The sequence below is a fragment of the Helianthus annuus genome, chromosome 15 (assembly GCF_002127325.2).
Source record: "Helianthus annuus cultivar XRQ/B chromosome 15, HanXRQr2.0-SUNRISE, whole genome shotgun sequence".
NCBI classification, from domain to species: Eukaryota; Viridiplantae; Streptophyta; class Magnoliopsida; order Asterales; family Asteraceae; genus Helianthus; species Helianthus annuus.
Genome location: NC_035447.2, coordinates 120,582,833 through 120,608,170, shown reverse-complemented (window position 1 = coordinate 120,608,170; position 25,338 = coordinate 120,582,833). Strand labels below are relative to the sequence as shown.

Here is a 25,338-nt window from a genome sequence, read left to right as displayed (position 1 = left end):
TTGTGTAAAAGTGGTTCAATGTTTTTAGAATGCCAAATGCTTTTAATACTTTAGTTTGACATGGCAGGTTGCTTTGTTTTTTTACATTCTTGGTTATACCTTAAATTTTATTTTTAGAATGCCAAATGCTTTTAATACTTTGCTTTGACATGACAGGTTGCTTTGTTTTTTTATATCCTTGGTTATACCTTAAATTTTATATAATGTTATTTGTTTCATTTGATTGTTGATTTGGCAAGAGGAAACATGTATAAAGGTTTTACGCGTTTCAGATGTTAAAGATAGCACATAATCATATGGGTCTAAAAATAGGGTCAAGATATGTTTGTAGGTAGTAAAATTGCTTAGAATGCTAAGTTCTTTGTTTACTCATATGTTTGTAGGTAGTAAAATTGGTTAGAATTCTAAGTGCTTTATTTACTCTAATGTGGCACGAATCGCATGACATGACAGGTTGGTTTCTACTTTTATATATACTAGCGGTAAGACCCGTGTGCAAACACGGGTCGTTTCTTAGAAAACCATGCATACCAAATATAAATGATGAGTATAGTTATATTTATATAGACTTATAAATAAAATAAATAAATAAGTCAGTCGGTAAATACTTAAAGTTTAGAGTATAAAAACTTAAAGTTTAGATTGTGCTGAGTCTTGTTTTTCTTCCATAAGTATCTGAAGAACCATTTTGATGATGTATTCTTCATGAGCCTTGTCTTCTTTTATTAATTCATGCATCTGCTTTTCTTTCCTTCTTTGATAAAGAATGGTAGCATGTGGAGCAGTGGGTCTCCTGATTGGCAATTTTTGTTGTTTGACTGGAACCACTGCTTTCGGATAATCAGGATTTTTAGGAGCAGTGGGATCTTTCTTCCTTAACTCTTCCAACCTTTTGTAGGTAGCTAACACCTTTTCTCCTGTCCACCTTGTAACCTGGTTTCTTGACCCATAATCAGCAGTTATCAGCTCTTCTTTCATTCTTTTCAGTTTCAAGGTCCTTTCTGGTACATTTTTCTTGTAATTGGCCCAAACTAGGGGAGTTTGCTTTATTTTGTCTTGAATCATCTTTTGAATTATGGCTGTCTCCTCTTGCAGTTCACTGATGGTCCATTCTTTGTATTGATACTTTTCTGCCCTGTACTTTTTGTATGCCATGATGTATTCAAAATAGTCATTTCTCATGCTTTCATCATCTTTTTCTGATAATTTCTGACAAAGGACTTTTGAGAACTGCTCTAAAGTTCTAACTTTGGTGAGCAGGTATTGATAATTTCTTTGAATCTCTTTGTCAGACTTACCCTCTGTGTCTCTTTTAGATATATCCTCTGCTTGTTAGGCCTTTATTTTGAGATATTCTTCTATATTTCTTGGCAAAGGATAACCTTGAACAGATCTTAGTTTCCTCTTTTCAGGATCATCTTCAGAGTAGAAGGATTTGATTTCCTCCCTGACTGCTGGAAGATCTAGAGGATATTGTACTCCTGCAGGGACAATGGTAGTGTTTTGATTGAAGGGTTGAACTGAAGATAATGGAACATGGTTTGGAATGGTGACAAGGGACAATGGTTGTGTAGATGTTAGAGTTGGGGAAGTGTCATCTTCCAGTACAATGTTTGTTATCCTTCTCCTTTTGTGCTTTGGAGAAGTTGGTGGTGTATTTGTGGGTTGAGTGGCATTGATTGAAGTAGTGGGTATCTGACTAATAGCTATTGAAACAACTGGTGTTTCAACCACTGTTGTCACTACAACAGTTGATGTGTCAACTGTTGTTTTCTGCTTTTTGGCCGGTGGTTTTTGTGGTGGTGTTATTGTTTTTGGTATGGCAGTGGATTGAGTGTGGGTTGATGTAGTAGTGATGGCAGTTGTTGAGATAACATCTGTTAAAACAACTGAAGTACCAACAACTGTTGATACAACATGTGTTTTAACATCTGTTGGTTTGGAGGTTTGATGAGAGGAACTTTTGGGCATTTGAGGAGTTTGTTTGGTGGTTTTGGGTTGGCTTACTTTTCTGGTAGGCTGTCTTCTTTTAGGTTTAGAAGTACCCTGCTCTTCTTTTTCCATCAAAACTTTCTTCTCCTCCTCAAACCTTTTAGACCCTTTTATTTCCATTGACTCTTTCATGTTTGCCTTTAATGCAGCAAATGCATTTTGAGTCTTATCAACCTTTTTGGAACCATCTGGCCTTGGGATTTCTACCACAAGTTTGGACATTCGTTCTGGTGGCATGTATAAACCATCTTCTTTTCCCTTCTTCCCTTTAGTTTTCTCCCACTTTTTGACATCATCAGGATTTTCAACATAGATGATTGAAGGAGGAGCAGTGCCAGTAGTTTGAAGTAGATGAGCTTTAATGGCTTTGATATCTGCTTGAGTATCTTTGTACCTAGCTTCCATGACATTTCTGACCATTTGTAGTTGAACTTCATGCTGTTGATCTGCATATTGTCTTTGTTTGTGAAGCAGAGGTTGAAACAGATGCCATAGCTCAGCAGTGGATGGAGCAGATGTTGCAGATGGTAAAACAGTGGGTGTAGCCTTTTGAGCTTGTAACAACTATTGCAGCATAGTTTTGATTTCTACAACAGATGTGTCAAGTTTATCAACCCTCTCTATCAATTCTTTGTATTTTAAACCATCACCCAAGTTAATGGGATCATCTGATTTCCCACCAGTGGTGGTTGTATCAGTGGTAGACTTAGGAAAGGTTTCCCAAAAATCATCCACCGATGCCCCTTGTTCTCGGTACTGGGGACTTCTTTCTTCAGCAGAGCTTACCATTTTAAGGTCACCAGTGTATAATGGAAACACACTAGTGGACACTATGGTTCCCAAAGAAGAAATTGCCTTCAAGGGAGTCTCACTAATGAAACTACTGTCCAGGTGTAAACCAGTGGGTTCAACACCTGTAGTAGCTGCTCCACTTGAACTACTGACAGGAATTACTTATAATTCCTGCAGTGTAGCCTCCTCAACTGTTGGTGGGTTAGCAGAGATAGAGACACCAGACTCAGTCACTTGTTGTGGTATATTCTCATTGACAGGTGATTGAAAAGAACTGATTTTTATCTGGGCTATATCAAGTGCATCCAACAGAGGTATCATTGATAGTGGGAGTTGTGCAGTGAAGATAGGGTAGAAAGAGAATTTGCCCCGAGAGCTGGGCTGTCGAAGATAGATTCAAGTGAATCCATTCCTTCATATTGTGGTGTCTCTGTTGATACAACCTGATCCTTTTGAGATGATACAGGAGGAGTTTTAGGCTCAGGTTGAGATCTTTCTTCCATCTGCTATGAGGAAGTAGCAGCAGTGGTTTCAAGTGACTTTTGTGTTGTCACAGGTGTTACCTCTGGGATCTCATCTTCCAGAGTCACCTTTTTGGTGGGTTTGGGGGGCTTTTGGATAGTTTTCTTTTTGGTCTTTTTGGTGATTTTTGGTGTGGGTTTTACAGCAGGGGTTATGCTTCTGTGATCACCAGGAGCAGTGGGCTCAACAACAGGGGCCTGAGGAGCAGTTGTTGCTGCTAAATTCTGCTCAGGTACCTCTGTTTGTGTTTTTGAAGGTTTTGACAGCCTTGTGAATGTTTCAGAAGTTAGACTGTTTATTTGAATAGGATTTCCCTGGATAAGCACATGTGCATTATCCTTTGGAAATTTCTTTTGAAGATGAAAACTTAAAAACCTTGGAAACAATAAGAATGATTTTTTATTAACATTCTTAACCATATCATTGAAAATCTCCTGAGAGTAGTTAAAATTTTCTTCAGCCATGATAGCATAGCCCAGGTATTGGATTTTCAATGGTATTTCATTAAAAGCTGTTGTTTTATTTGACACACACATGAGGAGGATATGGAATAAAAACCCGCAGGTGGAAAACTGCCCTTTTGTAAGTATCCTTTTTCATTTCTTCTTGATACCCTCTCTCAATGAAATCAGTTTGGTACTCTGTTTTTGGGAAAGAGCTTTTACCTGTAAGATCATTGATTTCAAAAACCTCTGAAATGGTTTGAGGTGTGATGACCACTGGAATTCCCCTTATTGATGAAGTAATAGCTAAGATCTTTTTGTCCTTAGTTTCAAGCTTTGCATTTTTCCAGAACTCTTGTTGGGTATCCAGGTAGATGGTTTCATTACAGGTCAACAAAGTTTTGTACTTTGAAGATGAAAGTGCATCAATCACGGAATGAAAACCTGTGTTTTGACTTGCTTTTGCAAGTGTACACACGTAGTTATGACGGGTTTTGAATGGAAGATCCATGATAAATCAAAGGTAGTTAAGAACGAAGGAAGAAGATGAGTGATTTGAGAGAATTTGGTGAAAACTGCTTTTGAAAGGAATTTTAAATTCGACTCGACAGTAAAAACCCTGTTTGGGTTTTGATCAGGGTTTTATAGGTGGAAAAGTGAATGCTGACGTGGCATCGGTTACAAAAGATCTGACGGCTAAGTACTGTCCACGTGACAACCTCTGATGAATAATGGATGACAGTTGTTAGGAAACCACTGATGAATCAATATCAGTAGTTTACAGTGATGAAAATGAAAACAGTAGCTGACTATAACTATCAGCGGATAGCCTATCAGTGGATTAAAACACTGAGCTTTACAACAGTCATTATATAAACAATGGTTCAAGCATGTTCCTTCTAAAAAAAACTATATTTTAACCCAACAGTCGTTTCAATGCCTTTCAACCTCCACAAAACACTATTTTAACCCAACAGTGGTTTTAAACCACCATTTTAACCAAACAGCGGTTTCAAACACAGTTTTCTTAATAGTAGTTCCAAACATCTGTTTTCATCCATCTGTTGACCAAAGTCAACAGATGTATCAACCACTTTTTTATTTTCAAACATCTGTTCCCAATAACAGAGCTTTGATCATTTAAACATACCTTTGCCAATATTACAAGCTTTTACACTCTCAAACCTAAATATTTATTTACTTAATTTAAATAACAAACATGGTTAATAGTTTTAACACAACTAATTATATAAAAACTACTTGTGTCAAACAGATGTAACTATATAATAAACAAAGTTCAAAACAACAAACACCAATCAATAGAATACAACATACTAATTCCAAATAAATGGGCGAAACAACATACAAAGTTCATCCATCTGTTGACCTAAGTCAACAGATGTATCAACTACTGTTTTATTTTCAAACATTTATTCCCAATAACAGAGCTTTGATCATTTAAACAGACCTTTGCCAATATTACAAGCTTTTACACTCTCAAACATAAATATTCATTTACTTAATTTAAATAACAAACATGGTTAATAATTTTAATACAACTAATTATATAAAAACTACAATTGTCAAAACAGCAAACAACATTCAATAAAATACAACATACTAATTCCTAATCAATTGGTGAAACAGTAGTCTCGATAAGTAAAGCTCTTTTCGGACCATTGTAGTTGTCAACATGTTGGAGGTATTTCAGAAGTTCGTTGCTCAGATCAACTTCAATCATATCCCCCAGATGCTTCTTATCAGTCACTTGTTCTTCAATTATATTAGTCCTTCGGCGCCTATCTACAGAATAAACTACACGAGGATTATTGAAAACAAACACCGTCATCCAGCCTTCTTCTTCATATCTGAGCAAATCAGCAGTTAGCTCAGCAGACTTTCCAATAACAATCAAATGCAGCCTCTTTGCGATGGTCAAAAAATGCCCTTGGCAAGGATTGACTACAATACTCTCTGGAAAATGAAGCATTCTGAAAGTCTCACTCAGAACATCAAAAGCAACGATGTTCCTCTCACCTAGTGGATGCCAATAATTTGAAACCATAAAATATATGGTTTTATCAGCATAAACTCCTGTAGACCATGAATAACCACTTGAACCATAATTGTTTACGCTACCAAAATTTATTGTTCTCCATGACTCACGACGTCGTGAGTAAACACGAGCAGCAGCTACATTACGGTAACATCTGATGTTCAGCACTTTCAGATCATTGAACTGATCAAAATAAATTCCATCGGTATCAGAGTTTCGATCATGATTGTAATTGAAGTAGTCATCAGACAAAACCTTATAGCGCCTGGTAGTTGGATTCCAAAGAATCAGCTCACAGCAAATCCCTTCATTGCAAACTAACAACAAACCATTAAATGACGATAGAATACGTAAGAAGCTAGGGTGGACATTGTTAGGAAAACTTAAGGTTTTGCTTCTAACAACATCCAAATTACCAGCAACTACGTCTTCAACGACAATTGACGTGTCTTTAAAGGAGAGTAGTTTCTTTTGTACTGAATCTCCACTTCGGAGAGCATGCATCATCTGAAATCTACGACTTGACAATTCCCTATAAAAATTCTTGGAAAGACATTTGAAGCGGCCAATATCTTCTGCAGAGAGCCTTGTGAAAATCTCGTCAACCATCACTTGAAACCCAAATTTTTCCATTTTGCAGTGAACCAATGCGTCTTTGAAAGTAAAAGAAATTGTAATGATATTGATAAACAAAAAACTTTTGAAGATGACTGAGTAGATGGATGAAAACGGTAATGATCAAAACCTCTAGCCAATGTATTTTATATACCCAATGAAGGCGGTTATGACTAAATACATCGTCAGACGAAAGAATATGATGTGACACTCGTTAGGCTTTTAATACATTTCCATGGGAAACATATAAAATTAAACACGTTATTATAATTACAATTAACCTCTTCATTTACCTATAAGACGCCTTTACCATAAGACAGAATTGATTGAGTGACGTACATTAATTGCAAAGTACATATCCCCGGGCATTTTGAATTTAAAATTATGGCAAATTCAAAACCACTACTATGGTATATGTTTGCCAAAGGAAACATCTGCTAAGTTATACTTTCTTGGCTATGGGCAGTAGTTTGCACTCTTGAATGTGGGCCAGACCTTTGACATTTAAATATAAAGCAGTAGTTTGAAATTAAATGTATTTTAACTCAGATAAAAAATTGACACATCAGCAATCATCATTTAGTCATAACTCAGATAAAGATCTATTCATTTGGAATACAAAGATATTGCGAACATCTGTCTTTAATAATCTTTCTTTGTGTTTAAGCAAAAATTATTTTAACTTTATGCTTCTTTTAATACAAACCTATAATAACCCGCAGCAGATTGTATGAATTTGAAACAACTGTGATTAGACTGAAATATAAAACGAGAATTAGAGTATATCACTTCAAAATTAAAAATTCAAAATTTCAAAATTGGAGTGGCAAAAAACACATACTTTAAACGATGTTGGAACAATGATACTGGAAACAACCGTAGAATAATCATCATCATCATCTGCATCAGATCATTCACAATCATCATTTAGTCATAACTCAGATAACAAAACTTTAGTAAAAATCAAAAACAAAAACAAACATAATCATATATATCACATTACCATGATCAAGGCAAACCACATATCCCCAAAATTTTTTCTGAAAGTGGGTTAGAGAGAGCTTCAGTTTTCTCTTATCCTTTATAAACAAATGCCGAGTATTGAGAAGAAGGGATTTGAGGGAGAGATACATTAGAAATGTGGTTTGAAAATACAAAAGAAGAGAACACGAGAATGTAAATATGAAGAGTGAGATGAGAATATAAATCAGTTTATATAATAAGATGATTGACAGAAGTGAGTGGGTGACATGCATTAATTGAAAATTACATATCCCCATGCATTTTGAATTTCAACTTACCCGTAATTTCAAAACATCTATTGCAAGGTATATGTTTGCCAAAGGAACCATCTGCTACTTTCTTGTAGATGGGCAATGGTTTGCCCTTTGAATGTGGGCTAGACCTTTAACATTTGAATACACAAGGGAGTGGTTTGAAATTAAATTAAATGTATTTTAAAGTGATTTATATATTAGGCTTTATAATGTAATAATGACATAAGAAAAGCCTTGTTGGACAGCCTCTCCTGCTGACAAATCAGCTTTTCTTATGTCATTGGGATTTCTCTTTTTATAGAAAGTATAGATATTTTTGTTCATACTTTTATTTTTTTATATTTTTATATTTTTATTTATTTCTATTTGATTGTTGGTTTGACAATAGGAAATATGAACACAACTTGTTTAACCCCAATGGTCAAAAGCTAAAAAAGGACTATGTTTTCGTTCATCATTAAAACCATATCCAAAGAGACGATGTAATATAAGATGTTTTATACTTTGCATAAATAATTACTAGAAGGTTAGTTTTTGAATAATAACGAGTTGACGCTAACCCACGCGTTGTGGCGGGATATTGATTATAAATGTTTTTAGTATCGCTATATAAGATGCAAAAAAATTAAGTTTCTACAAAACATTCTTTTATTTTTCCTAACTCCAACCTACAACACGATACTAAAGGATTTCAGTTTAAAACATTCTTTTCTGTTTTTTATTCGCGCGAAAAGATGTTAATCGTGCATTTTGTCACATTTAATAGTCAATCTCAATTAAAAAAAACCTGGCCAAACAACGATCAAATGGATAAACTTTTTGACTAAAAAAACTATTGATTGAAATATGTTTTGACCCGTTACTCATCCGTTTATTTTTTATTTTGACACATTTGTCACATTACATAGTCAATCTCAATAGTCTAAATCTTATGAATTTGTAAAAATGTTTCTACAATGCAATTAGAGGGTATAGCAATATTGAAATAATTATTTATGCATCAACAATACACAATTATATAAGTAAGAGATTTCAAAAAGATTTGGTCTCCATTTTCTGGTAGTATGGAAAATAATTTGTGTAATCTGGATAGGTTTCTGACTTGGATTTTCAATAAGAACATCTGATCGTTGCGTTGGTTCACTGCATGGTATAAATTTCTTAAAAGAAATAAATATATAAAATAAATAAATTTAGAGCATATATGTATATTCGTATAATAAAATAACATAAAAGAAAATGATAAATAATGAAATGTGACTCACATGTTTCTTTTTTTCAAATTAATGCCTTTAATCATTGTATAAATTTATTGCGAACCTGCGTAAGTCTACATAGGTTACAACAACAACAACCATACCCAGTAAATACCACAAATAGTAGAGCTACGTATAGGGTCTGGGGAGGGTGGGATGTAGACAGGTCTTGCCTCTATCCCTAGGGATAGAGAGGCTGCTTCCAGAGAGACCCTCGGCTCGAAAACGAACAGCAAACCAACACAACAAGTCAAAGAATATAGTAAGAATACATAAATAAGAAGTCGCCCATTACCAAGAAAGTGATCAGAGTAGCATAATATAATGTAAATCATGTATCATAGTATACAACATCATTTGGGCATAAACACAATGTAAATCATATATGATAGCATACAACATCATTTGGGCAATAAACACAAGAAGGCAATCACTGGAAAAATTCCTTAGAGAATAAGAAAAACCTACGTCTCTGAAATCCACCTAAGACCGCTAGAAGTCCTTAACCCTAATCCTACGCCTCCACGAAGTCCTATCGTGGACCATGTCCTCAGAAAGATGCAACTCTAGTAAATCATGCCTAATCTGCTCATCCCATGTCAGTTTGGGTCTGCCTCTTCCTCTCCTCCCCTGCACGTAAGAGTTTCCACTACTCTAACTGGTGCCGTCGTTTCCCTCCGCTTCACATGCCCAAACCATCTCAATCTCCCCTCCTTAATCTTCTCCGATATACTAGCCACTCCTAGTCTTTCCCTAAAAACCTCATTTCTTATCCGATCCAACCTCGTGTGTCCACACATCCACCTCAGCATCCTCATCTCTGCTACCTCCATCTTGCGCGCTTGTGTCTTATTGATAGCCCAACAGTCTGTTCCATATAGCATAGCTGGCCTAACTGCTACCCTGTAAAATTTCACCTTTAGTTTAATTGGGAACCTCCTATCGCACAATACCCCACTGGCTGCTCTCCATCTACACCAGCCAGCCTGTATGCGATGAGTTACATCACTATCTATGTCACCATCTCTTTGAACAAACGACCCTAGATACTTAAATCTAGTTACCTGCGGGACCAATTGATCCTCAATGGTGATTTGGGTTTCATCGTCAATGGCTACACCGCTGAAATCACAGTGTAGATACTCAGTCTTAGATCGACTAATCCTTAGACCCTTGCCCTCTAAAGCTACTCGCCACTCCTCTATCCTTTCGTTCAGGCACTGTTTAGTCTCTGCAATCAACACAATATCGTCTGCAAAAAGCATGCACCACGGAACTGTCTCCTGAATCAACTTGGACAACTCATCCAAGACGACCGCAAAAAGAAAAGGGCTCAACGCAGACCCCTGGTGGAGTCCTACCTCCACAGGAAAGAAGTTCGTATCTCCTACAGGCGCGCGGACAGTAGGTTCAAAACTCTTAATTAAATCCCAAACCGACATACCATTTCATTTGTTTATCTTCAAGGTGATTCTTTTCGGGTTTTTTTAATAACCAACATGAGTCCTTACAAACCGACATACCATTTCCTTTGAAATGGTGCATCACTTCGAGTCTTCGACACACATATTTATTTTTCTTTGAACCAACATGAGTTATATATTATAACCGTCATGAAAAGTCGCATCACTTCGACAAACATAGTATTTGCTGTGAACCAACATATTTACATGCATCACAACTTTTCAAAGGGTTGCCATATGTTAAATATCGTAATGGTTCGAAGAGGCACCATCATCCATGCTTATATAAGTTCAACCGCTTCCTTGTATCATTTCAATCGATGTGGCTTTTAAATAAAGGGACATAACCCAAGTTAGTAATTATATATATACAACGTACCGTGCATGAATAGAGGTGATGGTTCGAATGCGGTGTCTCTTAATCTATAAATTTCAATATTATGTTAATATTATATTAAGTCTTCATTTCTAACCGACACAACTTTTAAATAAAGAGATACAAACTTATATATTATTTCTAACCGACGCGACTTTTAAACATAGGGGTACACACTTATATATATAGAATTTCTAACCATCGCGACTTTTAAACAAAAAGGTACAAACCTCAAGTTGTTAAGGGTTGTGATATATTTAAAAATTGTTTGAATGGTTGTGACTTTTTGTATACCCACGAAGGGTTGTGACTTGTTTTTAAGGGTGTGATGTATAAAAATTATTTAAAGGGTTATGATTTTAGGTTACTTTTTGTAGTATTATATAATATAATTTCTCCGTCCATTGTTCCTCAAATTAAAAGATTATGTTTAAGCTATATCTTATTTTATTAATGCAGGTTTGGGTCATATTTTAATATGTACTATAGAGTTATCAACTCTGAGCTTCAAGTTGCATAGTACATGTCTTGATTTTCGTATGTTTAAACTATGTTTTAGAGTTTTTTAATTTGTATGTGTATACACTAGCTTATAACCCCGTGTATTATACGGGGTTGAATAAATAAATTTTATATACTAAATAATAAAACAATATATTGTACAAGTTGAAAATGTAATTTCATATACAAAATAAAAAAGTTATTTCTTTAAAACCACGTGTATTACACGGGTTAAATAAATGTAATATTATTTATCAAATAATAAAATAATACATCTTTAAAAAACCTCATTTATTATACGGGTTGAATAAATGTAATTTTATATACCAAACAATAAAAAAAATTACATCTTTAAAAATATGCGCATTACACGGTTTGAATAAATGTGATTTTCTATACTAAATAATAAAGAATATATATCTTTAAAAAACCACGTGTATTGTACGAATTGAGTAAATCTAATTTTATATATCAAATAATAAAAAGTTATATCTTAAAAAACCTCATGTGTTACATGGGTCGAGTAAATGTAATTTTATACAGTGAAAATAAAAATATTTAATATATTAATACAAAGTTTGGTTTTCGTGATAAAAATATATTATTTTGTTGTTGCAAAATTTGTTAACGAAGTCTCAATAAATTTAACCCTTTATTTAAAACTCCGTAAATGTATAAATGATAAATAATATTAGTTAATTTTATTTTAAGTTTCGTAAAATCTATGTCTATACTATATAATAAAAGAAACCTGATTTGGGACACATGTCATTCAATGAGGGCATCAATAATTTATTGATAAATTTTAAATTTTAAATTAAAAAGATTTAAATATTATATTAGAATTTTATTTTGATTGTAAATCTAAAGTCTAAAATGTGTTTTAAATCTAATCTATAATTTATGGATTTAATTTTGATTTGAAATTATTAAACAAAAACTTATAACATTAGATAATCGCCATACAAATTATTGTGAAATTGTTATTTGTCATATATAGCGTTTATTTAAATTTAATATAGGTAATTGTAATTTAGAGACGACAACTATTTTCATTTGAGATTTAAACCATTCGTATAATATTATTTCATCCAAACAACAATGCATGTAATGTTGTTTGAGTTGTTTACATTTAACTCATATATAAATATTTACTTGGTTTTATCATCTATCTATACTATCTTATCCTATCCTGCTATATAATAAAAGAAACCAATAAAAGAACACTTGTTATTATTTTAGACTATCTACTATTACTTAATTGTAGACAATTATTATTTAATTTAAATTATTAAATTTAATATATGTTTCAAATATTTAAGAAATTAAGGGTAAAATTAAATATTATTCTAACTATAATAATTTCAATTAAAACTTAATAAAAAATTAAACTATTCGTATAGGAGATAATATAATATTTTGAAATATTTATTAAAGTTCAAAATTATTTATCCTGAAATTCACAAAAGATGTACGATAAATATAAATTAATGTAATGTAAATGATTTATTTATTTTATTAAATTAAAGTAGTTAAGGGTAGAACCGATTTCAAAAATGTTTAAACAAAAATATTAATCAATGTTTATTGGTTGTTCGGTATATAGAATTACATGTGCTCAACCCGTACAATACATGGGGTTCGTAAAAATGTAACTTTTTTCATTATTTAATATATAAAATTAAATTTACTCAACCCGTACAATACACATTGTTCTTAAAGATATAACTTTTTTAATATTTAATATATAAAATTGTATTTATTCAACACGTGTAATAAACGAGGTTTTTAAAGATATTTTTTATTATTTGGTATATACAATTACATTTATTTAACCCGTGTAATACACGGGGTTCTAACCTAGTTTATTTTATACCAAACTAAACAAAACGTTCAAATATAATTAATTCAAATAAATCTATATATATATATATATATATATATAAATGAGATGTGATTTGGGCTAGGTGGCATTGGATTTGGGACAATTTTGCTGATGTGGCAACTCATTTTTTTAGTTTAGGAGGAAAATCATATTGGACACGGGATCCGAATAGAATTCGGTTCGACCACATGATCCAAATGGATCCTTTATATCCTAATTTCATTCCATCAAAACTCTTCATCTATTCTCTCTAAACCCTAGCCGACAACATCATCTCCTTCTTCAATCGTCTTATTGAATCCTCTTCTTCAATCGTCGTCTGTAAATCAAACCATCAGGTAATCTTTATTTTTGTTTAGTTGCTCTTCTCGATTGGAAGAGATTTTTTTATTTTGTAGGCAACTTTATCTTCTGGTATCACCCAATATGCTTCATCATCATGTTCTTTCGGTCAAGAATCTTTCATCAAAATCCAAAATATGCTTCTTTTGTTCCTTCGATTGATCTTGATAATCACAGGTATGTTGTTTAATCATTCAGTAAGACAAACCCTAATTACACAATCAATAACACCCTTCAATCTTTCCTTTATCTCTCTTCTTTGCAAATCTATGTTCTAAATTTCATTCATCTATAATTTTTAGTGTTAATCTCTTCCCTTTTCAATCAGGTATTTAAAGATTTTATAATCGAATCTTTTTTGATTTGGGAATTTTTGTTTGGTTTTGGATTCATGGCAATGATTTACTATGAACAATGCTCGATCGCGGAATCCTTTTGAATCTGTTCAACAATGCTAAGTTTGTTTGTTATGATTTTTATTTTTTTTATTTTGGTATTTAGAATACTGTTGATTCATGTATGGATTTAAAAGGATTAGGGGAAATTATCCCATTAGAATTCAGGTTTTAGCTTCTTTTCCAACTTGTGAACTGTTTGTTTGAAGCTTTAGTGTGAATTAGAGCTTTGGCTATCCATTTAGATCATATGATTTACGTTTTGTTCATGATTTACCATGTTATGAATCTGATTTTATTTTTTTATTTTTTGTGAGTAATCGATACGCCCAATCGCCACTAAATGGGATCCACTAAAATAAAATGTTTCATGGTCAAATTGCATAGTCGATTGTTGATTGTGGATCAATGAAATAGGAATTGATTTGTAGTGTCTGGTTTATCGTTTTTTGTTTTTCAAAAAATTGATTGTTTAGGTTTTTTTTTCATTATTGTGATTGTTATTTGCTTGAAAGTACACCCACAAGTATTTGTTCATTATTGTTGCATTTATGCGTCTTTTTGATGTTTATTAAAATTATAAAATTAGGCTTGCTTTCATCAATTAATCTTTTTTACATTAAATAAATTGCAGTGAAACTGAAATGTGATTTTCTTCATTTTGTTGATTTATGTAAATAAGGATTCATGATGTCATGTCACCGGTTCATGTTTTTTCATGAATGTTACTGATAGGTTTGAGTATAGTTTCAGGTTCGAGATGTATGTCTTATTGTGGATCGTAACTCAATATGCTTGAAATGAGTTGGGTATGTTTTTCTACTATAGAAATAATGATTAATATCTAAAATTTGGACATTGCTCCACGATTAGTAATTGTTTTGAATTGAAAGTTTTTCATTTTTAAAGCTTGATTCTTATTGTTTCATGTCAGAATCTTTGCTCCACGTTTCTATTGTTTTGTTTGAAACTTGATTGAATATCATATTTGTTCTTGGAGTTTAATGGTTTGATCCTTGATGTTTGACAATTGAATTTCGGATCATGATAACGGTTCGGTGCTATCCATCCGTTTGTTCCAAAATTATTATTGTTAATTTTTATTTCCTTATTTAGAGGATATATAATAACTTGATTTTAAATTCAAATTTTTGATTTGGAGTATAATATGAAAGTAAACGATTTGTAGTTAATAACATTAATTGGATTTACTTTTTAGGTGGAATCAATGTACCTAGACATGTTAATGGTTTAAAATTTAGAGTTTTATATATAATTTTGATTAAATTCTTCCAACATATTATAGTAATTTAAATTTAAATTATATTTGATTTATTTTTAAATAAAGTTACCTGAAATATAAATTGACTACATTCATTTTTTATAATTGCTAATTATCCTAATTTTTAATAAACTTTAATCAATAATTATTGGTTTCTATATAGCTAATTAGATTAAAATTATTCAACAATCATATGAAAAGTATTTATTGGTGGTTACATATATGTTTTAAATCATTAAAATTAAATTTTAAGCTTATATGTTTTTTGTTTCGATTCATAGGAAATACCGTATGATTTTGCAAGCTTATTTGGCTGATAATTTCTTTATTTAGATGATAGATAATAACTTGATTTAAAATTCAAAATTTTGAATTGGAGGGTATTATGAAAGTAAACGATTTGTAGTTAATAACATTAATTGGATTTCCTTTTTAGGTGGGTTCAATGTACAAAGACATGTTAGTGGTTTAAAATTTAAAATTCTATATATAATTTTGATTAAATCTTCCAACAATTATAGTAATTTTAAATTTAAATTATATTTGACTTATTTTTAAATAAAGTTACCTAAAATAGAAGTTGACTATATTCATTTTTTATAATTGTTAATTATCCTAATTTTTAATAAACTTTAATCTACAATTATTGATTTCTATATAGCTAATTAGATTCAAATTATTCAACAATCATATTAAAAATATTTATTGGTTGTTACATATATGTTTTAAATCATTAAAATTAAATTATAAGCTTATATGTTTTTTGTTTCGATTCATAGGAAATACCGTATGATTTTGCAAGCATATTGTGGGAAGGAAAAGTTCCATATGGTCAATGTCTTGAACTTATTGATGATGACTTATGCAACTGCAGGAGTCTGAATCTTTTTCGAACACAAGAGGTAAGTTTAATTTTATCGTTTTTTGGTGTTTTTTGATCCGGTATAATGATAGTCAATTATTGTTTTAAATTTATATTTTGAAGTAAACCATTATTGTGTGTGATTTTAAATTTTTATTTTCGAAGTCAATCATTATCTTAAATTTAAATTTTGAAGTTTGCCATTAATGTGTTTGATTTTAAATTTGGAATTCAATCATTTTTTTTAAATTTAAATTTGGAAGTAAACCATTAATGTGTTTCATCCATTTAGCCATTCATTTTTCAATTAACTTAATTCACCTTTAATGTGACAGAATTGATGGAGTGATATAAGAAGGTTTCTTTGTTAATTGATTATTCTCTTCCGCTTACAGGGGATGGCGCTAAGGTAATTAACATCAAAATTCTATATTTCTATTACTTGAATTCTCTTGCTTTATAATTTCTTTCAATGTATTATTTTGTATTTTGACTTGGATATAAAACATAATGTGAAGGTATATTTTATCGTTTTTGTATTGTATTGTCTGGTTTATCGTTATTTGTTTTTCAAAAAATTGATTGTTTAGGTTTTTTTTTCATTATTGTGATTGTTATTTGCTTGAAAGTACACCCACAAGTATTTGTTCATTATTGTTGCATTTATGCGTCTTTTTGATGTTTATTAAAATTATAAAATTAGGCTTGCTTTCATCAATTAATCTTTTTTACATTAAATAAATTGCAGTGAAACTGAAATGTGATTTTCTTCATTTTGTTGATTTATGTAAATAAGGATTCATGATGTCATGTCACCGGTTCATGTTTTTTCATGAATGTTACTGATAGGTTTGAGTATAGTTTCAGATTCGAGATGTATGTCTTATTGTGGATCGTAACTCAATATGCTTGAAATGAGTTTGGTATGTTTTTCTACTATAGAAATAATGATTAATATCTAAAATTTGGACCTTGCTCCACGATTAGTAATTGTTTTGAATTGAAAGTTTTTCATTTTTAAAGCTTGATTCTTATTGTTTCATGTCAGAATCTTTGCTCCACGTTTCTATTGTTTTGTTTGAAGTTTGATTGAATATCATATTTGTTCTTGGCGTTTAATGGTTTGATCATTGATGTTTGACAATTGAATTTCGGATCATGATAACGGTTCGGTGCTATCCATCTGTTTGTTCCAAAATTATTATTATTAATTTTTATTTCCTTATTTAGAGGATATATAATAACTTGATTTTAAATTCAAATTTTTGATTTGGAGTATAATATGGAAGTAAACGATTTGTAGTTAATAATATTAATTGGATTTCCTTTTTAGGTGGGATCAATGTACCTAGACATGTTAATGGTTTAAAATTTAGAGTTTTATATATAATTTTGATTAAATTATTCCAACATATTATAGTAATTTTAAATTTAAATTATATTTGATTTATTTTTAAATAAAGTTGTCTGAAATAGAAGTTGACTACATTCATTTTTTATAATTGCTAATTATCCTAATTTTTAATAAACTTTAATCAACAATTGTTGGTTTCTATATAGCTAATTAGATTCAAATTATTCAACAATTATATGAAAAATATTTATTGGTTGTTACATATATGTCTTAAATCATTAAAATTAAATTTTAAGCTTATATGTTTTTTGTTTCGATTCATAGGAAATACCATATGATTTTGCAAGCTTATTTGGCTGATAATTTCCTTATTTAGATGATGGATAATAACTTGATTTAAAATTCAAAATTTTGAATTGGTGGATATTATGGAAGTAAACGATTTGTAGTTAATAACATTAATTGGATTTCCTTTTTAGGTGGGTTCAATGTACAAAGACATGTTAGTGGTTTAAAATTTAAAATTCTATATATAATTTTGATTAAAACTCCCAACATGTTATAGTAATTTTAAATTTAAATTATATTTGACTTATATTTAAATAAAGTTACCTAAAATAGAAGTTGACTATATTCATTTTTTATAATTGTTAATTATCCTAATTTTTAATAAACTTTAATCAACAATTATTGATTTCTATATAGCTAATTAGATTCAAATTATTCAACAATCATATTAAAAATATTTATTGGTTGTTACATATATGTTTTAAATCATTAAAATTAAATTTTAAGCTTATATGTTTTTTGTTTCGATTCATAGGAAATACCGTATGATTTTGCAAGCTTATTGTGGGAAGGAAAAGTTTCATATGGTCAATGTCTTGAACTTATTGATGATGACTTATGCAACTGCAGGAGTCTGAATCTTTTTCGAACACAAGAGGTAAGTTTAATTTTATCGTTTTTTGGTGTTTTTTGATCCGGTATAATGATAGTCAATTATTATTTTAAATTTATATTTTGAAGTAAACCATTATTGTGTGTGATTTTAAATTTTTAATTTCGAAGTCAATCATTATTTTATATTTAAATTTTGAAGTTTGCCATTAATATGTTTGATTTTAAATTTGCAAGTCAATCATTTTTTTAAATTTAAATTTGGAAGTAAACCATTAATGTGTTTCATCCATTTAGCGATTCATTTTTCAATTAACTTAATTCATCTTTAATGTGACAGAATTGATGGAGTGATATAAGAAGGTTTCTTTGTTAATTGATTATTCTCTTCCGCTTACAGGGGATGGCGCTAAGGTAATTAACATCAAAATTCTATATTTCTATTACTTGAATTCTCTTGCTTTATAATTTCTTTCAATGTGTTATTTTGTGTTTTGACTTGGATATAAAACATAATGTGAAGGTATATTTTAAACTTATTTTACCGAGTTTTTTTATTTGGATTGCAGATTAAGTGCTTTGATGAACTAATAGGTGTTTAGATTTTGTGTTTACTTTGCTCTGCATAGGGCTCCTTCAGTTTTTTGTATTCTTTTACTCCGCTCAGTAATTCTTCTATTTTCAAGATAAGAATACAGGCTGCATCTGCATTGGCTACCCTACCAACAATAGTGGGTGAATCGGTAATAACAAAACTATTAAGATAAGTTTTAAAGCTTATTGAGAAATATTGATTGTGTTTCTATAAATACTTTACCGTTTAATTTTGTAAAAAACCTTCATATTTCATTTTCAGATATGGATCCCATGAACAACAGTCCTTCATTTTTAAAGCTTATTGAGGAAGATGACCCGATATTTTTGGTACGGTTATTGGTATTCTAAATACTAATCATATTTTTAGTAAACTGATGTTTGTCTTTTTTTTATTTTGTTTTAAACTAATAGCAAATACCTAATGACTTTGCTTCAATGATTTGGGGAGACCAACCACCTTACAAAGATTCAGTTAAGATTGTTGATGGCAACAAGTTATGGTTTGTAAGACTGAAAAAAACTGATGTTGGCCCTGTTCTTGCTGATGGCTTCACCAAAGTTGTTCGGGATAGTTGTATAAGAAAAAATAACTATCTTATGTTTCAGTCATTTGGACAATCATCATTCTTTCTAATGGTGTTTAAATCATTTGTTCATCAATACTGCTTTATATCCAAAATCACACCTGACGAAGACGTTATTGTAAGTAGTATATTATACAATCAGTATGATGAATAATGTTTTCTTTCTGTATATTGGTTTTTAAATTAATTTTTAATTATCACTGCCTATGCAGGTCATGGCTGATGAATTTTGGAGGCAATTTTATGGGAAAATTTTCAAAGGTGGTCAATCAACTCTTTATTTAGGAGATAGATTTTGGAACGTTAAGATGGACGGATTAACTGACAGCTGTGTTTTTACTCATAGATGTTCTGAGATGGTAAACGATCTTGCCTTAGACAGGCGATCTATCTTTGTCTTTTCAATGGTTGGAAATAAAATTTTCGAGCTTTCAGTCTTTAATCATCAAACCAGTACTCAAATTCACCCGCGAACTTCGCGGGTCTGAAAATTTAATCTGCATTTGAAACGCCTCAATCTTAAGCTTCAAGATCTCGAGTAATACAATTTACATTATTTTTTTCCTTTATATTTTATAAATATTACCTAATTTTGTTAATCTGAAATTAATTGCCTATATTCTTTTTTTAGAGATGTTGAGGTTGATTTAACTCTTTGGGATGGTTATGCGAATGACATGTGTTCGTACATGCTTAGTCAAGATCTTGAAGCTCATGTTGTCAAATCTGTTCATTTTGGTGTTGTTAAAACCTAAAAAGGTATCTTATTAAGTCTAAGATTTAAAACCAGGTATTTTGCAAAATTCTTAAGTAATACACAATCTCTTTTTCATGTATCAATACAAACTAATATCATTTATGTTTTATTATACGTTTCCATTTTACTAGGTGTTTCGTATAATGGATCAAATTCCGTTTGATGTTGTGATCATGGAAATTTTTGTATCAATACAAACTAATATCATTTATGTTTTATTATACAAAAACAAGTCATTTGGATACAATGTTTTATTTGATCAATAAAGACACATGAATATTTTTTTACACAAACAATTTGAATTTCCAAATTAATTTATTTTTAAAAACAAACAAATTGAATTTAAAACCATCAATAACGTAACCGTGAGTACTTTCTTATACTTTTAAAATCAAAGTAGGTAAAAATTTAAGGTTTCGAATTTGTTAATAAACTAAACATTAATAATTTATATTTTATCTTTATTTTTTCCTGTTTGTTAATATCAATTTATAAAATATTTTGTAAATCAAACAAACTATTGAAATTTGTCTCTGTAATTTTGAGAATGTCGTGTATGTTTACCAATGCATACTCCATAGATAGATTTATTTTATAATTTTGAGGTAATAATTTTGTTTACAAAATTGACAATCTATTATTATGAAGTAAGATTTTACCTCATATGTTTAACTTTTAAAGTTTCAAAAACCACTTTTAGTATGTTCTGTAAATAATAATTAATAGGTCAAATATAGTTACGTAAATAATATTATAACAATAATAAATACATTTGAAAACTATGCATTTGAAATTTGGATTGCACTACAGTCAACTTTCAACCTGTTTGGCCTATATGTGTGGTACTCAACCAATGTGATTGTGCATATCAAAAGATATCGTGTTTGTGTGTTTCAAAGGTTGGTGACAATGGTGGTGTTAAATCCTTGGAGAATTCATTATAGTTTTTTTTTTATTTTTTGTACATGTTAGGTGTTATAATAAAGAACGGACAAAATATTAATAAAGTTCTAATAATCTGTAATAAATAAAAGTTTTTTTTTGTCGTGGGTCATTCAGTGAGGCAAATTTATGGCTTCGGTTCTTGCCCAAAGTTTCTGACCTTACTCGCAACCCTAACGACTACAACTTTCAATTCAAAACAATTATAAAACAAGTTTGTTCGCAACCCTAATGACTACAACTTTCAATTCAAAACAATTATAAAACAACTTTCTGACATAGTTTGATTAATATAAAGTAAATTTTTCTACCCGCAAAGTTCGCGGGTGATAACCTAGTAATATTATAAATGAGAAGGAGATTAAACTAAATAATAATTATTCATAAGATATTAAACTAATAATATTTAGTAGGAGAGTTATCTATAATATAAGATATTAAATTAAATAATATTTTGTAGGAGGATTATCTATAATTAATTAGAAGAAATTAAATTAAAATAATAATTATCTATAAGAGATGACCTAATATGATGACAAGTGTCCCTAAAGTGGTTTCTTTTATTATAGTAGTTAGAAGTTAGATTAGATTAGATTTGAAAATAAAGAATTTTTGTTAGGGTGTAAGGAGCACTCCCCTAAGAGGGGAGTTCCCTCTCTTACGCTTAACCAATCCTCGTGTGCCACGTCAACTCCCCTCTTAAACTCCCCTAACACCCTAAATTGATGGCGGCACTCCCCTCTTAGGTGACTTAGTTTTTTATTAAAAAAAAAAGAAGAAAACATTTCATTGGTCCACTCCCCTCTCTCTCCTCTCTCTCTCCTCCCTCTCTCCTTCCTTTCTTCGGTGAATCCCCACCGATTTGGCCCCCCCATTTCACCTCCCCTCTTGGTTGGCAGCACCATACCGCGCGGCAACTATGGTCCCCGAAGGGAGTTACCGCGGGTGCCCCGCATGCCCTTAGTTTTGAATGTAAATTTAATATGTAATTATTAATAACAAATTGATAAATACGATATCTGTTTAAGTATAGTAATAATTTTTTTATTAAATGTTGTGTGTTTAAGTAATTTTTTTTTTTTAAATCAGAAAACTATTTAAACCAACGGGATGAAACTGAAGCATGAATATTGTGAATTTACGTAGTCACCATTCAATAACAGGTTCTTCGTTTTTTTTCCTTTTAAAATTAATCCAACATTGATGCATGATCCTTTTTCAGATTTTAAAGCTGGGTTTGTGTGAAGATTGCTATCTTAGTGAAGACTGGAACAGGTTAGATTGGTTATGAAAGCAGTTGCGGAACCAGAACGATTTAGTTAGGGGGTCAGCATAAGTTTATATTCTATACCAGTTCAAATTAGGGGGTTCATCTCTAAGTTTGTTCTTCAAAAACTCAAAATTTATAAATAAAAATTCAAAAAGTTCCGGTGATCGGAGGGTCAACGGACCCTCTTGACCCCCCTCTGATTCCGCCCCTGTATGAAAGGTATTGTTCACTATTTTGACATAGGTGCAACACTAGACTTAGCGGACTATTATTGTTAATCGATTTGCTTTCGTTGGTTTAAGATGTATTTTGTATTAGACAGGGATTCTTTTTTAGTTGTTTACGTTATATAACATATATTTTCATAGACTTTTGGGATCATTTTGGTCATCTAAAATTGTTTTATATTTATCTCCTTTTTATATTCTTTTTGTACACTCTTAGTATTTCTTGCTAACATAATCTTTTATAAGATAGAGGTGGACATACTAGCATCATGTTAGTCTTTATCCTCTCACATTAGTTCTCATTTCCTATGTGAATTATCATACAATCCGGCATATTAAAGTCTTGCTAAGTTGGTACCTTAGATCTTGTCACGTTTTTTTTCTTGAATCATACTAGCGCATTTAAGTTGTGGTGGGAATTTAGGGTTCATATCGGCAACGAAAACATTGATCTTAGTAATGGAGCGGACTTTCATTTAAAAGTTTATGTCAAACACTGTTAAATAATATAATTTATTGTGAGACCACCCGTGTAACACACAAATATTTAAACTAGCAAAACTCTTATAAAACCATCACTTAGTAATTTAATTTAATTAAAGACGTAAAACTCTAATAAAAACTAATCAAGTCACATAAAAACTCTACTTAAAAGTTTGTCACCATAAGAAGTCTCGTTACTTATTTCACTAAATTAATTTTATTCACATTATTCTAACTTTCCAACCAGGGCTGTCTCCGAAAATGTTCGAAAATGTTTAGGCCATGTGCGAACAGAAAATACGGGACCCTTAAATATACATTTTTAAAAAGAATATATATATAAAAAATAAATATATGAAAATGAATTAATGCCATTTGAATCAACACCAATCATTTAAGGTAACTTGAAAAAATTAGGCAATTAATGTCATTTTCGTTTAATAAATAGATAAGAAAGAAAAAGAAAAACAAAAATGAGGATGCCACGATTAGAACCCGTGTCTTCTTATTATTAAAGTGACTTTCAAACCACCAAACCAAGTGCTTTAAGATGGTATTTTTCCGATTTATTATGTATATATTCTAGCTTTACAGTGTAATAAAACAAAAAAAATTTGGCCCCGATGGGTTTAGGCCCTAAGCCGTCGCCCATCCCACACACCCTTCAGGCCGGCCCTGTTTCCAACATCAACGAGATGAAAGTGTGTAGAGATTTGCGAACCCATTACATTGTGCATGCTCTAATATAATAATAATTAATGTTGTATTAGATTATACTCAGATTAAATGTATATGTTTAGAGGACACGGGGTGGTCCGTTATACCACCCCGATCACGATTGAAAGGATAACGGAACACCGTCGCCGGTAAGTTTATAACGCGTTATAAGTTAAACGCGTTAAACACATCACGCGTTGAAGAATGAGATGACCGTTTGATTTTTTGACCGTTTGAAGAATGAGATGACCGTTTGGGGTTTAATTTTTTGAGAGGTTTTTTATATAAATCATTCCCCCACTCAAATAAATCAAAAAACTCTCCAATTTAACTCCAAAATTTTATATATCAATCTAAATAATTTTACAACACACATGGAAGGTTCAAGCAAGAGAGGTGGGGGTTCGAAAAAAAGAGGTTCAGGTACGAAGAAAAATCCCGTAAGACCCAACGTTCGAGCGAATCTTGGCGAGCCGACGCGCTTTAGGTTGCAAGACGAACCCGACCAAGTCCCACCCTTTCAAACCCAACAATATCCACCATTTCAAACCCAACAATATCCACCCTTTCAATCGCAAACGTACCAAAACCAACCCTTCGTCCCACCGTTTCAACCTCACCAATTTCAACCCCAAACGTATCAAACCCAACCCCACACACTCGACCCACTACTAGAACACAACACCCTCATCCATCATTTTGCAAACGCGTATCGTGAACCACAACAAAGTCTTGAGGAGGAAGAGGATGAAGAGGAAGAGGAAGAAGAAGAAAATGATGACGTTTAAGAAATCGTCCCAACCGTCCGACAAGTGTGGACGAGCGAGGAGGAGGTGTCTTTGGTGAAGGCGTATTTGCACATCTCGGAGAGCAGGAAACATGGCAACGAGCAAAGAAGGGATGCGTTTTGGAGACGAGTCATTAATCATTTTAGGCAACTTCCCGGTGCAAGGATACGAAACATGGACCAAATGACGACGAAGTGGACGGATTTGAACGGGAAAAACAGAAACAGTTTTTTAAAAACAGATTTTTTTAAAAAAAAACATAACCTTTTATATTTTTTGTAGAACCGAAACCCACAAAGTGGAGCGAGCGAGGCGACAATCATGCAACAAGCCACCAAAGAGTATTGCCGACTGTACAAAAAGAGGACTTTTCCACACGTGGGGGCATGGGAAGTTGCGAGACATTACCCGAAGTGGGTCCCCGTTGAGTTGGTTGACATGCGTGGTCCTACGGCTCCAAAAAAACGAGGAGGTTCGAAAAGATCAAAGACATCCGATTCGGGGAACTACACGACTTCCGCGTTGGATAACTTACCCGAAATGAACTTAAATGACGACCCCCTTGACGAACCCGATCAACCCGTTGACAACCCCGTTGAAGAAGATACACCTACAAGGCCACGACGCAGGAGAGGTGGTGAATCGTCAAGCAAAGGGAAG

General features: G+C 31.7%; 1 protein-coding gene across 1 annotated transcript; it reads left to right on the top strand.

Moving 5' to 3' along the window:
- The first annotated feature begins 18,973 nt into the window (after positions 1-18,973).
- On the top strand, positions 18,974-19,997 carry LOC110910189. Its single transcript, XM_022154894.1, has 4 exons — positions 18,974-19,056; positions 19,170-19,237; positions 19,322-19,612; positions 19,707-19,997. Exons 2-4 carry the CDS (start codon positions 19,172-19,174, stop codon positions 19,980-19,982), a joined length of 633 nt encoding a protein of 210 aa, XP_022010586.1. The 5' UTR covers positions 18,974-19,056; positions 19,170-19,171; the 3' UTR covers positions 19,983-19,997.
- The last annotated feature ends 5,341 nt before the right edge of the window (positions 19,998-25,338 follow it).

Coding starts and splice junctions, on each gene's coding strand:
- LOC110910189 (XM_022154894.1), top strand. CDS start 19,172: ATGGATCCCATGAACAACAGTCCTTCATTTTTAAAGCTTATTGAGGAA. Junction 19,238..19,321: donor AAGATGACCCGATATTTTTG/GTACGGTTATTG, acceptor TTAAACTAATAG/CAAATACCTAATGACTTTGC. Junction 19,613..19,706: donor CACCTGACGAAGACGTTATT/GTAAGTAGTATA, acceptor CTGCCTATGCAG/GTCATGGCTGATGAATTTTG.